The 14,946-nt window shown below is 36.2% G+C and overlaps 1 protein-coding gene across 38 annotated transcripts in view; it reads right to left on the minus strand.

Moving 5' to 3' along the window:
- Positions 1 to 14,946, minus strand: part of NRCAM (neuronal cell adhesion molecule) — a 167,697-nt gene that overhangs the window by 15,054 nt on the left and 137,697 nt on the right. For 15 of the 38 annotated variants that reach the window (XM_075081037.1, XM_075081019.1, XM_075081040.1 and 12 more), the window contains 5 exons: positions 14,641 to 14,676; positions 6,431 to 6,496; positions 5,794 to 5,919; positions 4,545 to 4,697; positions 162 to 293 (listed from right to left, as the gene is read on the minus strand). In XM_075081037.1, the coding sequence (XP_074937138.1) occupies positions 162 to 293; positions 4,545 to 4,697; positions 5,794 to 5,919; positions 6,431 to 6,496; positions 14,641 to 14,676 (513 nt within the window). The remainder of the gene's footprint in view (positions 1 to 161; positions 294 to 4,544; positions 4,698 to 5,793; positions 5,920 to 6,430; positions 6,497 to 14,640; positions 14,677 to 14,946) is intronic. The other 23 variants (XM_075081029.1, XM_075081028.1, XM_075081026.1 and 20 more) reach the window with 6 other exon arrangements.

Genomic DNA, 14,946 nt, shown 5'->3' on the forward strand with positions numbered 1-14,946 from the left:
GACCAATTAAATTCTAACTCAGCTATTTTAGTGGGTTAAACCCATCTGGATTAGTCAACGTAAATGTAAATCAGCAAATGTAATTTCCCCAGTAAATCTGAGATCTGCCTTAATGGATTATCAGTAGAACATTTTTTTCCCCTCACTGTTTTATATCATACCTGGATATTTGCCACCCTTATTCCTCCTTATGAAGCAAACAATCAGCAATATCAAGATCAGAAGAGCAACAGCGCACATAAGACCAATGAACCATCCTTGAGTAGCGATGTCTACCTGCCGACTTGCCATTGCTAGAGAATAAAAGAAAAACGAGATGTTTTGTTGCATTTAAATGCTGTACTAATTCAAATAAATAATAGCCAGTATACATTGCTCATTAATTAAGGAATAACATTCACTGTGAAAATTAGCATTTAAAAACCAGAAGATACTGTATTTTGTGAATAATTTCATTATTTAAAATGTTTCCAAGTACACGTGCATATAACTTAACTTTTGAGTATATAGAAATTCTGCCAACATTTAAGCTTAGCAACTACTTTGCAACACCTGTGCGCATACTGCATTGCTTTCCACAAACCTCAAAACTATTCTCAACCGTTTCACATTAATTAAACTACTGAAATAAAATTGCAAATTATAATTCACACAAACATGTCGACTGCATTCTCAAAATGAAGAAAAAGCCAATACTCTTAGCTAAGGCACTCCCATTAGTCTGAAATGGGGAAACGGATGGGTCATTCAAGACCCTAACATTCAATTTCAACTAAAAATGAACAATGAAGCATCCTTTAAAGCCTTATTAAGCATCATGTTTTCTTCCTCTCCTCAAACCAGTACCTCATCCTACAGTTTATCATGATTGCTGTGATTTAGCATTAGTGAGAACTTAATGCAATTGGGAAGCCTTTCCTTGGCACTGTTTCTCTCCAAATGCTGACTCTAGCTGGAATTAATGTAAATGATAAGCAAACTACACAGGAAACACTACAGTCACCAATAAGAACAGGAATTATCTGTGTGGTCTGGGGGCTGGACCCCTCCTACTGGTCTCCAACACAGGAGGAGGATTTTCCTGATGAAGCTTATTTTCTAGTCCCCTGTTTGGAAACACACTACAGGCTAGGATTTGCTGTTGGGAGAAGTGGGAAGGGTGAGAGGAGTTAGGGACACATGCTACAGACAGAAGACATCATGAACTGGAGGAAGATGGACATCCACCCAAACCTATCTTGCTCATTCTTCACCTTGTCCTCCAGCCCCAAACCCCAAGAGTTCCCCAATAGACCTCTCTCTCTTTGGGAAATAGAGACAAAGATCACCTTCCCACATGAATAAGGAAAGTCACATGCAAACTTCCTATGCATAACTCGTATGGCATTTTGGTTCAGCGTTTGTTTTTTCTGGCTTCATGAGATAAGGTATTGGATTATTCACAGCCAGTACATCATCAGGATTTTAGTAAGGATCAATAGTACTTCAGATCTCAGCTTAGTAGACATTTTGCACTAGGATCAGATTATATTTGAGACTTTCAGTCAGTGTCTTTGTTTGGATGCTGTGAGTACCTCAGCTCTCACGGCACAATATGTTCCATCCGTATCTGCTAGGGAAGGTCCATAGACTTGCTTCCACTGAAGTGGAGGACACAATGCACAAATAGCTTTACACACAGAAATGTGAAAGTCCCAGAGCCCCATAAAGATTTCCACCTCTCCTTAGAGAAGACAGGCTTTTAAGGGAAGGCTCCTAAGAACACATCAGAGAGAAGCTGTTTTCAATGGAGCATTTTTCTAGCTACAATTCCAGGTGATACAGCATAAAGTTGTCTCCCTACAAAACATGTTGGATGACAACTGGGAACAGTCCTGTGCTGGTGCTGGGCGCTGTCCCTTGAAAAATACCTAAGCCTTGCTTGGCAGGCAGCTAGCTGACAAGAGACTGCACTGGGCTGGCAAGCACACTAACAATAAAAACGTAACAACATTCAATTATAGGCCAGAATTCAAGCCCGTGTCTCATTGTTATTTATTAGTTAGGACAAAGGCTGGGGCAGATAACTTGGAAATATCAACTGTCAATGAACCCAGATTCCTGAGGGTTTTCCATGGACTGTGTGAGAACTCAAAGTACCTCTGGAGTCTGGAGACAGTATCTATCCTCCATTCCATACAGAGGACCAATGTGTATTCCACTTTAGAAGTACCAGGCTAAAATTAACTCATTTTGCTGTCTCTTTTTGGTCTTACTTTTTGGGCACAGTTATGACTTGATTTTCATTTAAGTAGGTCAATGAATTAATATGCCTGATTACGGTGGGGTTACAATTAGGAGATTTCCCAGCCTTTGTTTAAGAATATGCTTTCTGATAATTTAGAAACAGACTCTTATATGCACAATAGTTTAAACTATTTTTGCATAAAAATGTCTACAAGTTACATAAATATAAATCTTATATACATAAGATGTGGCAGTCTTAAAAAAAACAAAACACAAAGACAATCTTCCTCTGAATTATAAATCAAATCGAAATAAAATTGTTTCCACATTAAGGTTAAAATTATTTTGAGTTTGGCACATATGCATTCATAATAAGGCATTAAAGGTTGTTTAATACATACTGTGACAAAATGCAAAAGCACATTTAACATTCAAATGTAGTAAGAAATAGCATCAAGCAAAATAACTCATGCATAAAAATATGCAAGGTAGATGGGAAAGAGTAAAGATGAAAACTTACTTATGCAGCTTCCTGTATTCTTTAATTTATTGCATATCCAGTAGGAAAGGGTTTCTAGATCTCAGTGCAACTTTAAAAATGACACATTTCCTGCTTACGCTAAGCAAATTATCTGCTTCACGCAGAAAGACATTTACTCTTGATGAACTGCTAATGCAGGAGTCAATGCAATACACTGTACTGGTATGCTACAAAAGATAAACCCGCACACTATGAAGATACTCTATAGGAATGCTTGTCAAAGAAAAAATTGTGGCAAAACCTCATATACCAAATATGGCAGTTTCACTCCTAATTAAGGACACATTCCATATTCCGATATTTTCGTCTTTGTCCTCCCTTCATTTTTTTTTGCAGTGTTTAAAAGCTTTGATCTAGGCTGAAGACAGCGTGACACATTTTTCTATACAAAATACTCTATGTATATAATTTAATGCTGGACACTGAACCTTTCCATTTTCAAGAAGCAGAAAAGAGTGTCTTTAAATTCCCTTCCTCCTTAGCTACTCAGGGATATGAGCCAAGGTGGCTGGTTAGTTCATGGGTACGTACAGGATTCCTTATCTACTGGCTCAGTATTCTTTGCGCAGAAAGGTGCTTTTGGGAAGGTTTCTATTCAGCTTGTTTTGAATTACACTATACTCTCGATCCTTGCTTTGCTGATGCTTTAGGATTTGGATGTGTATTTGCATAAAATTTTACATTGCTGCTTTTATACTACTAGCTGTCTCTGGCACAAATAACCTCTGTGTTTAGCTTGGCACTGTTATTCAGCACCGTGTTTTCAAAGCTTTCCTGCAACACGATAAACTGTGAACAGAAATGGAACAAAACAAAGCAAAAAATTATGATTTTAGAAAGTGCTCATTTTCAAACTGGCATATTCATTATTTACTTCATTGTCTGACAATTATTACATATTTTTCAAGCATATTTTCATATTTAAACTACTTTCTTAAATCATAACATTCTGGAGTTGGTGAGACTACTGCTAAGTTACTATGTACTGACCGAAATGCTTGGAATGAGCAGAAGTGGCTAGCAAATACACAACAAATAACAGCTGACCAAGAACATGCTGTGATGGCAACGACATATTCAGTGTAACATCAAAAAACTTCCAATAAAGCCCTTTCTCTGAGTTAAAGGAACAGGCATTACTGATTTGCTTATGAAGAAATATGACTGAAATATCTACATAAGGACCTTAAGCAGCCTTACTGATTAACAGGATATAGTTGTGACATCATAATCTATATAAAACCAGTATATAACAGGAAAAGAAACATTTACAAGTAGGAATCTCTTAACACTGGTTTAAACAGATTACATGAGACATCAAATTGAATCTGCACTTCTGATTATGCAAACATTTTAGCTCAGATGTTTTTGTATTAAAACCAATCATATACAGATTGTTAGCTTTAAAAATATATACTTGGCTCTATGGAAGTACACATTATTTAAATATAGTCATCTAATTATATTAATTAGAAATAAATTAAATAGGTCATCTTCAGTGCGCAGCACACAGATGGAGTGTGAGCAGTGAGTATCCTGCCCCTAATATAAACAACAGACAAACAGAGTGAATCGAAAGGATGAAAACATTCATAATCTACATAATAAATATGCTGGCATTAATTTAGGAGTTTATAAAATAATTAAACATTGCTCTAAAAAAAGAACATGCAAAGATGCTAGCTACAAGATCTCTTAGCTAGAAGCAGTTCAATGTTTCAGCACTTGGTCTACCGCAATTCTGACCACGATACAGAATTGGTATGGTGTGCCTCACCTGGACCTGTCTCAAACACATCCTCTGAACTCCTAAAACCAGACAGGCCCTCAGCACCAACCCGGACTTTATATGCTGTTCCTGGTGTTAAACCCTTTAACACAAAGAAGCTTCGAGAACCATTTACAATTTCTTTTTTCCAATCTTCTTTGCCTACAAAAATTTCAGGAAAACAACATATTGGAATTTTAATTTTCTCTGTATTACTGAAAGGTTCTAGACAGAATACTATGAACAGTTACTTGACTAAGCTATGGATTGCCTGAAAAAAATAACTATTCTCTCAAAAAGCAATAAATTAATATAAAATTATGACTTCAAATAATATATTGCATGCAATATATCGAAGAAGACATCGTACATGAATTATGAAACAATTTTAAGCATTTGTTCCATTGTACTGGAGAAATACTATTTTCATTTATTTTTAAAACGGCTTATTGAACTTGCAATTATAAAATACATTAAAATAGATTTTAATAATTAAATTTTACTTCTGTAGTTTTCAGTCAATATTTACTTTAGTTGAGAAGTTCTACTCCGAAATCTGAACCTATTGCATTTCCTGATCGTTCTCTCACATCTTTTCCCAATAGTCTCAGCTGCTTCTTTGACCATTATCCAGAAAAATGCATTTATATTCCAATTTTCAGATTGGCCATCTTTAGTTATAACTTTAGAAGGATAGAGTATTTGAATAGCAGTATCTTAGTTTTATTAGCTGTGTTTTAATTATTATTGGTATTATCAAAGATTAAAACCTGGTTTTATGCCAATAAACGTGCATAAGTTGGTTGATACCTTATTTTAAGGCTTAATTTAACAAAGAATATTGGTTTTGTTGGCTCTCTTGTTTAATTCTTTTTTTTTCCCCCTGCATTGGACATGATTTAGGAAAACCGTTATATCCTATTTTAATGCAAGTAATCATAATTTTTACACATGTAATCACTGCATGATAAACAACTTCATGCAAACTACATTTTTATAAATTCTTCTGAATGTGAACTTCTAAAATACTACAAAGGAACAAAGGCTGATATTCTATCTAAGCATCAAATACCTGCTACACATTGAGGTTCATTAAAATGAAAATTATTTGATCTTCACGATCAAAGTAAAAAAATAATTCTTCTAGACATTTCAGAGCTATCATTAACACTGGGTCAATTTAGGACCATATTTATTATAAAAATCTTTGAAAATAGATCTGAATACTTTAGTAAAATTTAATGAAATGGCTTCTTACTGCCTGCCACACCATATTCAACATAAAAGTTCGCATGATCTGGTCCCTCATACTCCCAACTGATATTGGCATAGGTCTCAGCGGCAGCTGTTGTAACATTTCTGATCCTTGGATAAAGTGGTTGCACTGAATACACAATAGAAAAACAAAGCAGAATACGAAATTTGACTTCACACATTAAAAAAAAATATTTTAAGAATTTACTATGTTAATTTAGACCATATATAGGGAAAGTATAGTACATTTGTCATGGTTTCCATTGGAAATTAGTGACTAAAGTAGCGTATTTGGTAATTGAATCCTAGACAGTTACTACACTATGAAATTATAAAGTAAAATATATGTACTCTACTGAGCATGCCCTGTATCACAAAAACCGCCAAATACTTAAAAATAACTAATTGCCAAAATTCTGGAAAACATTATTTCTACTCATCTATAAGTAAAATGCAGAGAGCTGGAAAGTGAGAACATTGTCAGGGTAATGGGAAATGGTAGGAGAGAACAGAGTAACGAAGGTGGTGCACACCTCCCTTTACACCAGGTGTCACTGAACGGACTGAAAATGCCTCAGCTGCAAGCCCTTATAGGATTTTGTCTCTATTGCATTGATAATGATAAAAAAGGAAGACAATACCCTTATAGAATGTTGGACGGACAGTGTGCATGACTGGGGAGGTTGCAAAAAGGGTTTCTGAATATCCTTCACCACCAGAGATAGTAGGAAAGAAAAAATAAAGAGTAAAAACACTTTGCATCAAAAAGTAACATTTAAATAGAACAGTAAAACCTTACCTGTTAAATGAATAACACATGCACACTCTAAGGTCATGCAGGATTCAATTAGTTTTACTTGTTAAGATATGAAACAGCTAATTGATACACATGTATTTGAAAACAAACTGCAGTACGTGTGTACTGACACCTTTACTTTCACAGAACATTTCTGAAATCAGCTTCATTAACTTTATGGATTCACGGCACCTTTAGACATTGGAACATTAGACATCAGATATTGGAAAGCCAATATCAAAATACTCTGGTGTGAAGGACACAAATCACTGGAATGCAAGAAGCTGTTCATTTTAAGGTACCGTGTCTTACTGTTGACATACTCATTAGACAACAGTACTTTTCACAGATACGCATAATGCCCACACCTATGAAGAGAAGTGCTTCTCTCTCTGGCATCCTGTAATTAGGCACCACTTTGCTCATTTCTTAATTTTTTGTTCTCCAATTATACTTGTTACAAAGGGACATATATTTCAGTATTTTTGTTTTCCTAATATTAATTAAAAGTAGATTTTAATAGTTCTAACACTGAGATAGTGCAGACAAAAAGAGGATGTTCCTCAAAGGCATGAAATTAGTTTTCAATGAAAATGCCTCACTCGGTTTGCCACTGACATTTCTGTCCTGCTAAAAATATCTTTTCTGTTGGAAACGACATCAAAAATACATCCCAAAGGACCATGAAACACCAGAGGTAAAACCCCAGTCTCAGTAAAGACAAACAGAAGAATTCCAGTGGCTTCACCTACACCAGAAAATCAAAAGGGCAAAAGCCTGTTCTCAAGGCAAGAGGTGCTGCACAGATTTTATCTATGTACTTTAACTATTTTCCCCTTAAACCAGGATAGCCCTGTCCATATGGCTGACTGGATGAGGTTCCAAATTAGATTAGAAGAGAAAATGGCTTTCTGTGGCACAGTAAAATAAATAAATCTGTATACAAGGCCCTAACACAGACTAAATAATATGAGTACCATGTCTAGAAAACTAGTTTGAGTCTTTAAAAAAAAACAAACCAAATGATGCAAATTCCATCAATTCTCCTGAAAATGTACTCTCAAGATTACAAATTTTCACAATATCTGACTTTTTATCCCCATACTTGCATTAAATTTTTCTTTTTAACTCTGTTCCAGCAGTACACATTCAACTCTTCAATCTTTATTCACTAATTACTTCCACATTTGATGTCTTTGTAGGTAAGTTGTGCTTATATATTTTATACATAATATCCTTCACCAACCAAAAATAGTATGGAGTATATTATTTAAATAATAAATAATATTTTTACTTCTTGGCTAAAACCACCTAAACAAAATCAAATAGAAAGCACCAGATTTAAAAGAAAAGCCATCTAGGTTACTAAGTCAACAACAAAACCCCTATGAAATACCAGAGCCAGGGCCGTCTATGGGAAAACCAGCGTGTAACCATATAGGCTATGGTAACGCGAAGGGATTCGATTCCGCTTCTCTGTGCCACATGAAGTTGGCAAGAGGAAAGAATAGCAGGCTCCAAATTTAGAAGGGTGCAGAACCTGAGACTGCAGACAGGATATATCCACTTCCTTCCTCATTTGTGCATAGGAACGGGTGTTTGTTACAGTCGGCATCTAAGCATTTGTTCTGTGCCAAGAAAAAAAACTGGTTTGTATTCTACATGTGACTCTGTTTTTTTTCATTAAATGGTATTTTCTCAAACCCATATTTTCCTGGATTGTCCTCTTCCATGAAAGATGTCTGGTTACCAGTCTGATTACTGTATGACTGATATTTGTCACCAATGTTACAGATAGAAGAAACTATTAGCAATGATCTGTTTCAAACTCTTGCAAACAGATGCCACAGAATGCCACCTAACTTGTCCCTCCTCACGCCTGAGCACTTGGGGATGAAGGTAACTGTCTCAGCTTGTGCGAAAGACTCCACATGACAGACAGCTTCGGTAACACTAAGCAAATTTGGTAATCGCCTTCCCTGTAAAACCTCCATCTCATCTTGTGTTTTGGGGTTTTTTTCCATCTCCAATTTCCAGTTTCTCCTCTGATTAAAGAGTTGCCTGCTAGATTAAAGACTTGGTATCTAGTCTTTCTGTTCATATGATTTATATAACAATTAATATGGCTCTGAAAATTACCTTAATTTCCTTGGTGTCTTAGCTTCTAAATCCTCTCAAGTGACTGATTTGTGCTTACATTTGTCAGATGTACTCTTATCTGATTCTTTCCAATAGCTGTTTGAGTAGATTCATCCATGTGTAGAATTTGGTCAGATTTAAGTTCTGGGTTTTTTTCCTACTGAATACAGTGCACCAAGAAATTTGTTCAGGAGCACATTTATTTTCAAAATAATTACTTTTGTAATTCTTCCCCTTTTTCACTATTGCTTGATCTAATTTTCCAGCAGGCCTGGAAAAGTTTTAGTTAAGTCTGTTAAATGTGTCATATTTGCAACGTGAATACACAGATAAGAATGATAAAAGATGGCTGATGGATCCTCAGGAGATGAAAGCCTAGAGTCGAAGTGGTTACACCATATAAAGCTTGTCTCCAATCTACCCAGACTCTTGTCTTCTCAATCAGCACACCTCTAATTATAATTAGCCGCTGAGTTCTTCAATATGTTTCCCAGCACTGTTCACAAACGCAAAATGTGTAACTGTCAGCTGGCAGAAGCTCTCAGCATGTGCAAGCACCAGTTGGTTAAAAGGGGGGGCAGAAAGCTTTGTCTCCATGAGCATGGCTTTTTCAGTAGTGGAGCACTGTGCTCTCTTGATCTGTAATCATGCACGACGCTGTGCAGCAGCGCTGGCAAAAGCGTCATTCTAAAACTGATGGGAATGGATTGTTAATAAGTTACAGTTTTTATACCAGTAAACTCTGACTCAGCTACCTCCAGTAAATTAAGCTCTTTCATCCACACTATGATACAATGCAAAATTTAGCTGGCACTTCTGAGTATGGTTTCATACCTGTAGTGAGACATGGTGCAAAAAGCCAGTTGTTGAGAAAGGAGCCTAGGCTCAAAGTAAAATTTTCCTCTCTTTTAAAATTAACTCCTGTGCTTTTTTTAGTGGATTTTTTTTTTTTTTTTTTTTGGTAGAGTTGTATTTAATCTTCCAGCCTTTCAGGAACACAGTTCCTCCAAATAACATAGTTACGCTTGGGCTGCAGATTCAATACAATTTAATAAGACATGGCATGAGATATGAACAGATTTTAATAACAGAATAGGTACTCTCTCCGAAGATTTAGTTCAGCAGAACAATAAATTAAATAATCTCCAAAGTGACTAAACTTCAGGAATTTTCATGGGTTTCACCTGATCTCCCAGAAAAAATGGCATGTAAGCGACAAGCATGCATTTGAAGATTGGTGTCTAATGGAAAAGCCTGCAAAGCACTATATCATAGGCAATTAGGTAAAATGCATACATAGAGAGAAAAATAAATTGAAATAAAAAAACCCCACACATAAGAAGAGGTGAAGGAAAAAGTAAATAGATTTTGCGAGAGCCTGTAGGACACAGGGAACGGTTCTGCTTTTGCTTGCTTTTTAACCTACAACTTTTACAGTATGAAATTCAAGCCTCAGTATAACAGTAGGGGTGAATTCCATTTCTGGCAGTGAAAGATGGGCATTAGCCACTTCTAAGATTACTTATGCCACTGCAAGAGCGTTCCTGTAGTGCAATAAATACAGAAGACAATGAAGAAATGCAAGAAATCATTTCACCAATAAGCACCTAGCGTGGCACGGATTTTGCATGATGTCTATGAAGTAAAAGGTATTTGCAGGAGTTTTTGCATTGCAATAATCATAATTTTCACTAGTCTAGCATGCAAAGCATCATCAACATTGTTCCCAGTAGACTTAAGAGAGGACAAAACAGTGGCTCTGCATAGCAGGCTGTACTGAAAGAATCACACAGATATATCATGGAAAAGTCCACAGGGAGAGAGTGGCGGAAGGAGCAGTACAAAAATACTATAACCAACTTGAAAAAGCAGCTTGAACTTGTTAGCAAAAAATATGGAGACATTATGTGAAATGATTCAAAGAGGGAGGGAAAACAGATGGTGGGCAGGGAAAATGATTTAAAGAACAGCATTCTGTACAGAACAAAAAAATTGAGATGATCCTGCCTCTACAAAGAGATCAGAGATATGAACTCAGTGGAGAATGATTTCTAGCCTACAGTGAAGAGCTACATATTGGAGATTCAGTCAGAAAAAAAAGAATAGTTTCCAACCCAGAGGCTAGTCTACTTGTTTTTCTCCCTTGCGGTAAAAGCATTTCTGTCAATAATAGTTGAGATGTGAAGTTCACGTGAAGAAGGCAGACCAGACTGAGTACCGCACTGACAGGAAATGTTAGCTTCAGTTAAAGGTAACTGTGATCTCACAACCTATTTTAACTGTAGTTCAGGACTGCCAGTTACCAGTGGCTGCATGCATGCGGACTACAAGACCTTGCTTTCAAATAAAGACGTTGACTAAATAAAAACGAAACTGAAGTGAAACAAGAAGGCTTGTGAAATGTAGAGACTGACGTGGCACGGCATGACTCCCTACACTTCAGCTTACCACAAACACAACAAGCAGCCCCTGGGACTGTTTATCTTAAACAGCAACTTTCATTTCTACCACTGGTCAAATCTCTATTCTCTTCCTTCCTCTACAGTCTGGTTATTTAAAACTTATAATGAAAAAGGGTAGGAAAGACTTGACTCCAGTGTTTGCCTGAATTGCTTTCCAACTGCTACTATAATTTTTTTTATATGTAATCAGGTTCTTATTCCCCAATTTCTCTCACACCTGTTACCTCATGCCTGCCATTAGATGTCAATATGTAAATGGCAATATCAATGCATACTGCTTATCTAATACTGGGTATAACACGTTATGTTTTACATGTGCAGTTTTCAGACACATTTAGAATACAGGTTGCTAAGAAGAAAAATAATTATTCTTTTCTTTGTAGTGACATCATTTAATCAAATTTAATTCATTCATAACATCACAGTATTAGAAAGGAGAAAAGATAGTGCAAGTCAAATAGGAGTATCAACTATAAAAGGATAGCATGCCCATCTAGTAAAATAATGTGTCTCATGATTTACTCCTGCGGGCATGTGAGAGAACGACATGGATCTCCTCTGCCAAGTTTCACTTAGAGAAGAAAAAAAACCCCTCAATTCTTGTAATTTGCCAAGATCTTTTGCATTTCTGCTATTTGATGCAATGGCACTGTTTGTCCAAAGAACTTTTTTATTAGATGGTGCCCATATGACAGGAAGACAATAATTTCCTCCTTATATTGCCCCCCATTTGAATAGAGCTTCCAGTTTTATTCAAGCTACAGGAAAAAAAAAATTATTCCTGTATCTAAATTCCTTAGCCTTGACCTAATTTTTCATGTTTTCATCTAAAATATTTATTTTACCCTATGGGAAAAATGCACAAACTTGCTTCTCTACTTATCCGTCTGGAATATATTGGGTATCTTAACAGCTATACAGTCATAATCATACAAACTCAGCTGGGACAAATATTAAAAGTGTCAAGCATAGCAGTACTCAGACTGTGCTTATTTTCATTGTTTTTAAAGTAATAAAACTTTAGACATGCCTGTCTAAAAAGATGACAAAAGACACATGGTGCCAAAAGACAGGGAGTGTATTTCAGGACTACAATAAAAATGTGGAGATACTCTAAGATCCTTAGATTTACTACAGCAATATTTCTGCCTCCACTTTAATGTATAGTTTTACTCTGGGAAGTGAAATATGCCCCAAGTGTCACAGCTCGCCCAGGTTTAAATGATTTGAATTCCTCCAGGACCTTGTGTCTCATGCTTCTGACTGGCCAAGCTGCAGGTCTTCAGGGGCAGCTAGCCAGCAGAAAACACCAAGTACAGAAATTTCAGCGCAGTTTAGGCTGGCTGAATCTGGGACCTATCGTCGTCTTAACTTCCAAGATGAGTGTGCTCAAATTGAAAGAGAAAGGATAATTACATTTTTCTGGTAAGTTCTGCCCTTCAAAACAAAGAACTGAGAAGTTTTTGATAGATCACAAAAAGGTCGGGACTATCTAAATTTCACCTCCTCCTTGGTTTGGCCTTGGGTCCACATTAGTAACAACTGTATATACATATAGTCCCTCCTGCACTTAATAGAGGAGTAAAAATTCACTGCTGGGTATAGCTTCTTCTTGAGCAGGCTAAGTATTTCCATCTTCCATATCCACCCACTCATGAGACCAAATAATTGTCTCATGATCTCGATAATACGATCCTCCTTTTCCTTCCTCATAGTCCCTGGTCAGCAGTGAAACAGTTAATGGAAGTAACCACTGAGAACATTCATCTCAGACCTGCAGCAACTCAGATGTCCTAACAGATGTCACGGCTTTAGTTCCATCCTGATTGCAGTTCCAAAGTTCTTTGCAATTGTAAAAGCTAGATGCTACAGGAATATGCGAAAACTTTGAAACCGTAAACGGCATGGAACCAAACGAAGACATCTGCTTAGTTTTCAGAGAATCTGAGATGACAGCTCTGAAATGTGAGCTGCTCCAGCTGATCTTACAAATAAGATGCTTTCTGCTAGCCACAGACTGTGATACAGCTATAACTAGACCTCAGTTTCATACAGAGAATCCATTTTTCCTTGCATTAGTTTTTATAGTCATAAATAATGAGAACTTAATTTACATTTCTGCTGTTAATGTCCAGGACTACAAGCCACTTTTGTTCCAATCTGTGCTGACTTCTCAGCTACAACTAGACTAAAAAACAGCAAGAAAAGACTTGTCATTAAAATAAATCCACAACTCCATACACTTACCAGAAATGCAAATGTTATGAGAATATACTTATCTGTACACATATATATATATTATATATGCACAAATGCATGCATACATACCTACATAGAGAGAGTCTGATTTATACCAGACTGACTGAAGTTCTTTTTAATGGCTATTATCATTCAAAACACCTGAATGTCAAGTGGAAAGAATATACATCTAACACTATTTATGCTACCTCTTCCAGCTTTGTAAAAAATATTGGGTATTTCTTGTACAGAGTTTGATTAGGGATGCTTATGGTCTGAGAATCTGAAGCACAGATGTTCATTAGCGTCAGTGACACCTCTGTGATAAAACAACACACACGTATAGAGACACCTTTCTGACTTACAGCTACCTAACAGTCCTCAGGACAGTCTTCGCTTCTGACAGTAAAGGTATCAAAATTCATAAAAACCGTGTGCAAAGATGTGAAGAACACCTTGTTCAACAGAAGAACTGCATCATAAAGAACTAAATATTACTGAATTCAAGAGAAAGGAAGATGGTATGTTCCCCTCACTGAAATATCCCTCAAGTGCTCCTTCACAAGTGTGAACCTAAGACAGCGGGAAACCATTTGCCTTTATATTCAGTATTTATCAGTATATATCAGACGACACTTGAACTGAGACGTATACAGAGGCTATTGTCAGTCATCTGTCTCCTAGGCACAGCTGGCTTGCAAATGAAATAGATGTGACCAAATGGGTAGCATTAATCAGCAGTGAGAACAAGGATGCACCTACTTTTAAAACAAAAAATGCACATGGCAGAGGCATTAAAAAAAAATCTCCCTTGCAAAAGTGTTGTTTTTTCTACTCCAGCTAATCAGTGCTAGTGCACCTGGATCCTGAATATTTATAACAGTGACATACATCTGTTAAATGTTCAGAAATAATTAGACTTTGCTGAAGCAAAGCTAATGAATTCCCCTGGAACTCTGTGGCAAAATAAACAGATGAAAGGTATTAATAAGCATTCTGGATTTCTTCTTTAAAAAAAAAAAAAAACAAAACAAAAAAAACACAACCAAAAAAAAAAACCCAAACCCAACAAAACCCACAAATGTTTTCTTCCAGCACTGATTAATACTTTGTATAGCAATGTATAGTCCAGGATTTTCTGTCCTTACCACTGCAATTTCCCCATTTGCAACACTGCAAAATCCACACATTAATAAATCATGCAGTTTCATTTTACCTTTGCCTGCACCTACAGCAGGACGGAGAATACCAGCTTTAATGGAGGAAAACAAGAACAGGAACACTATATAATTAGATACAACACCAAAGGGAACATACATATATAATTTCATTATAAACCATGAAAGCATGCAGACTAGATAAAAGGTATTAATTCAAATAAATTAGAAACAATCTACTTATGCTGAACACGGACAGACTATTACAAGACAAAAACTAATACACATGCATTTACAAAATTTTATTGCTCATGCTTGTTAAGATTCATGATTTAAAATTAATGTAATTCATATGCAACCTTAAT

Source organism: Phalacrocorax aristotelis, chromosome 1 (genome assembly GCF_949628215.1).
Source record: "Phalacrocorax aristotelis chromosome 1, bGulAri2.1, whole genome shotgun sequence".
In the NCBI taxonomy this organism is placed as follows: Eukaryota; Metazoa; Chordata; class Aves; order Suliformes; family Phalacrocoracidae; genus Phalacrocorax; species Phalacrocorax aristotelis.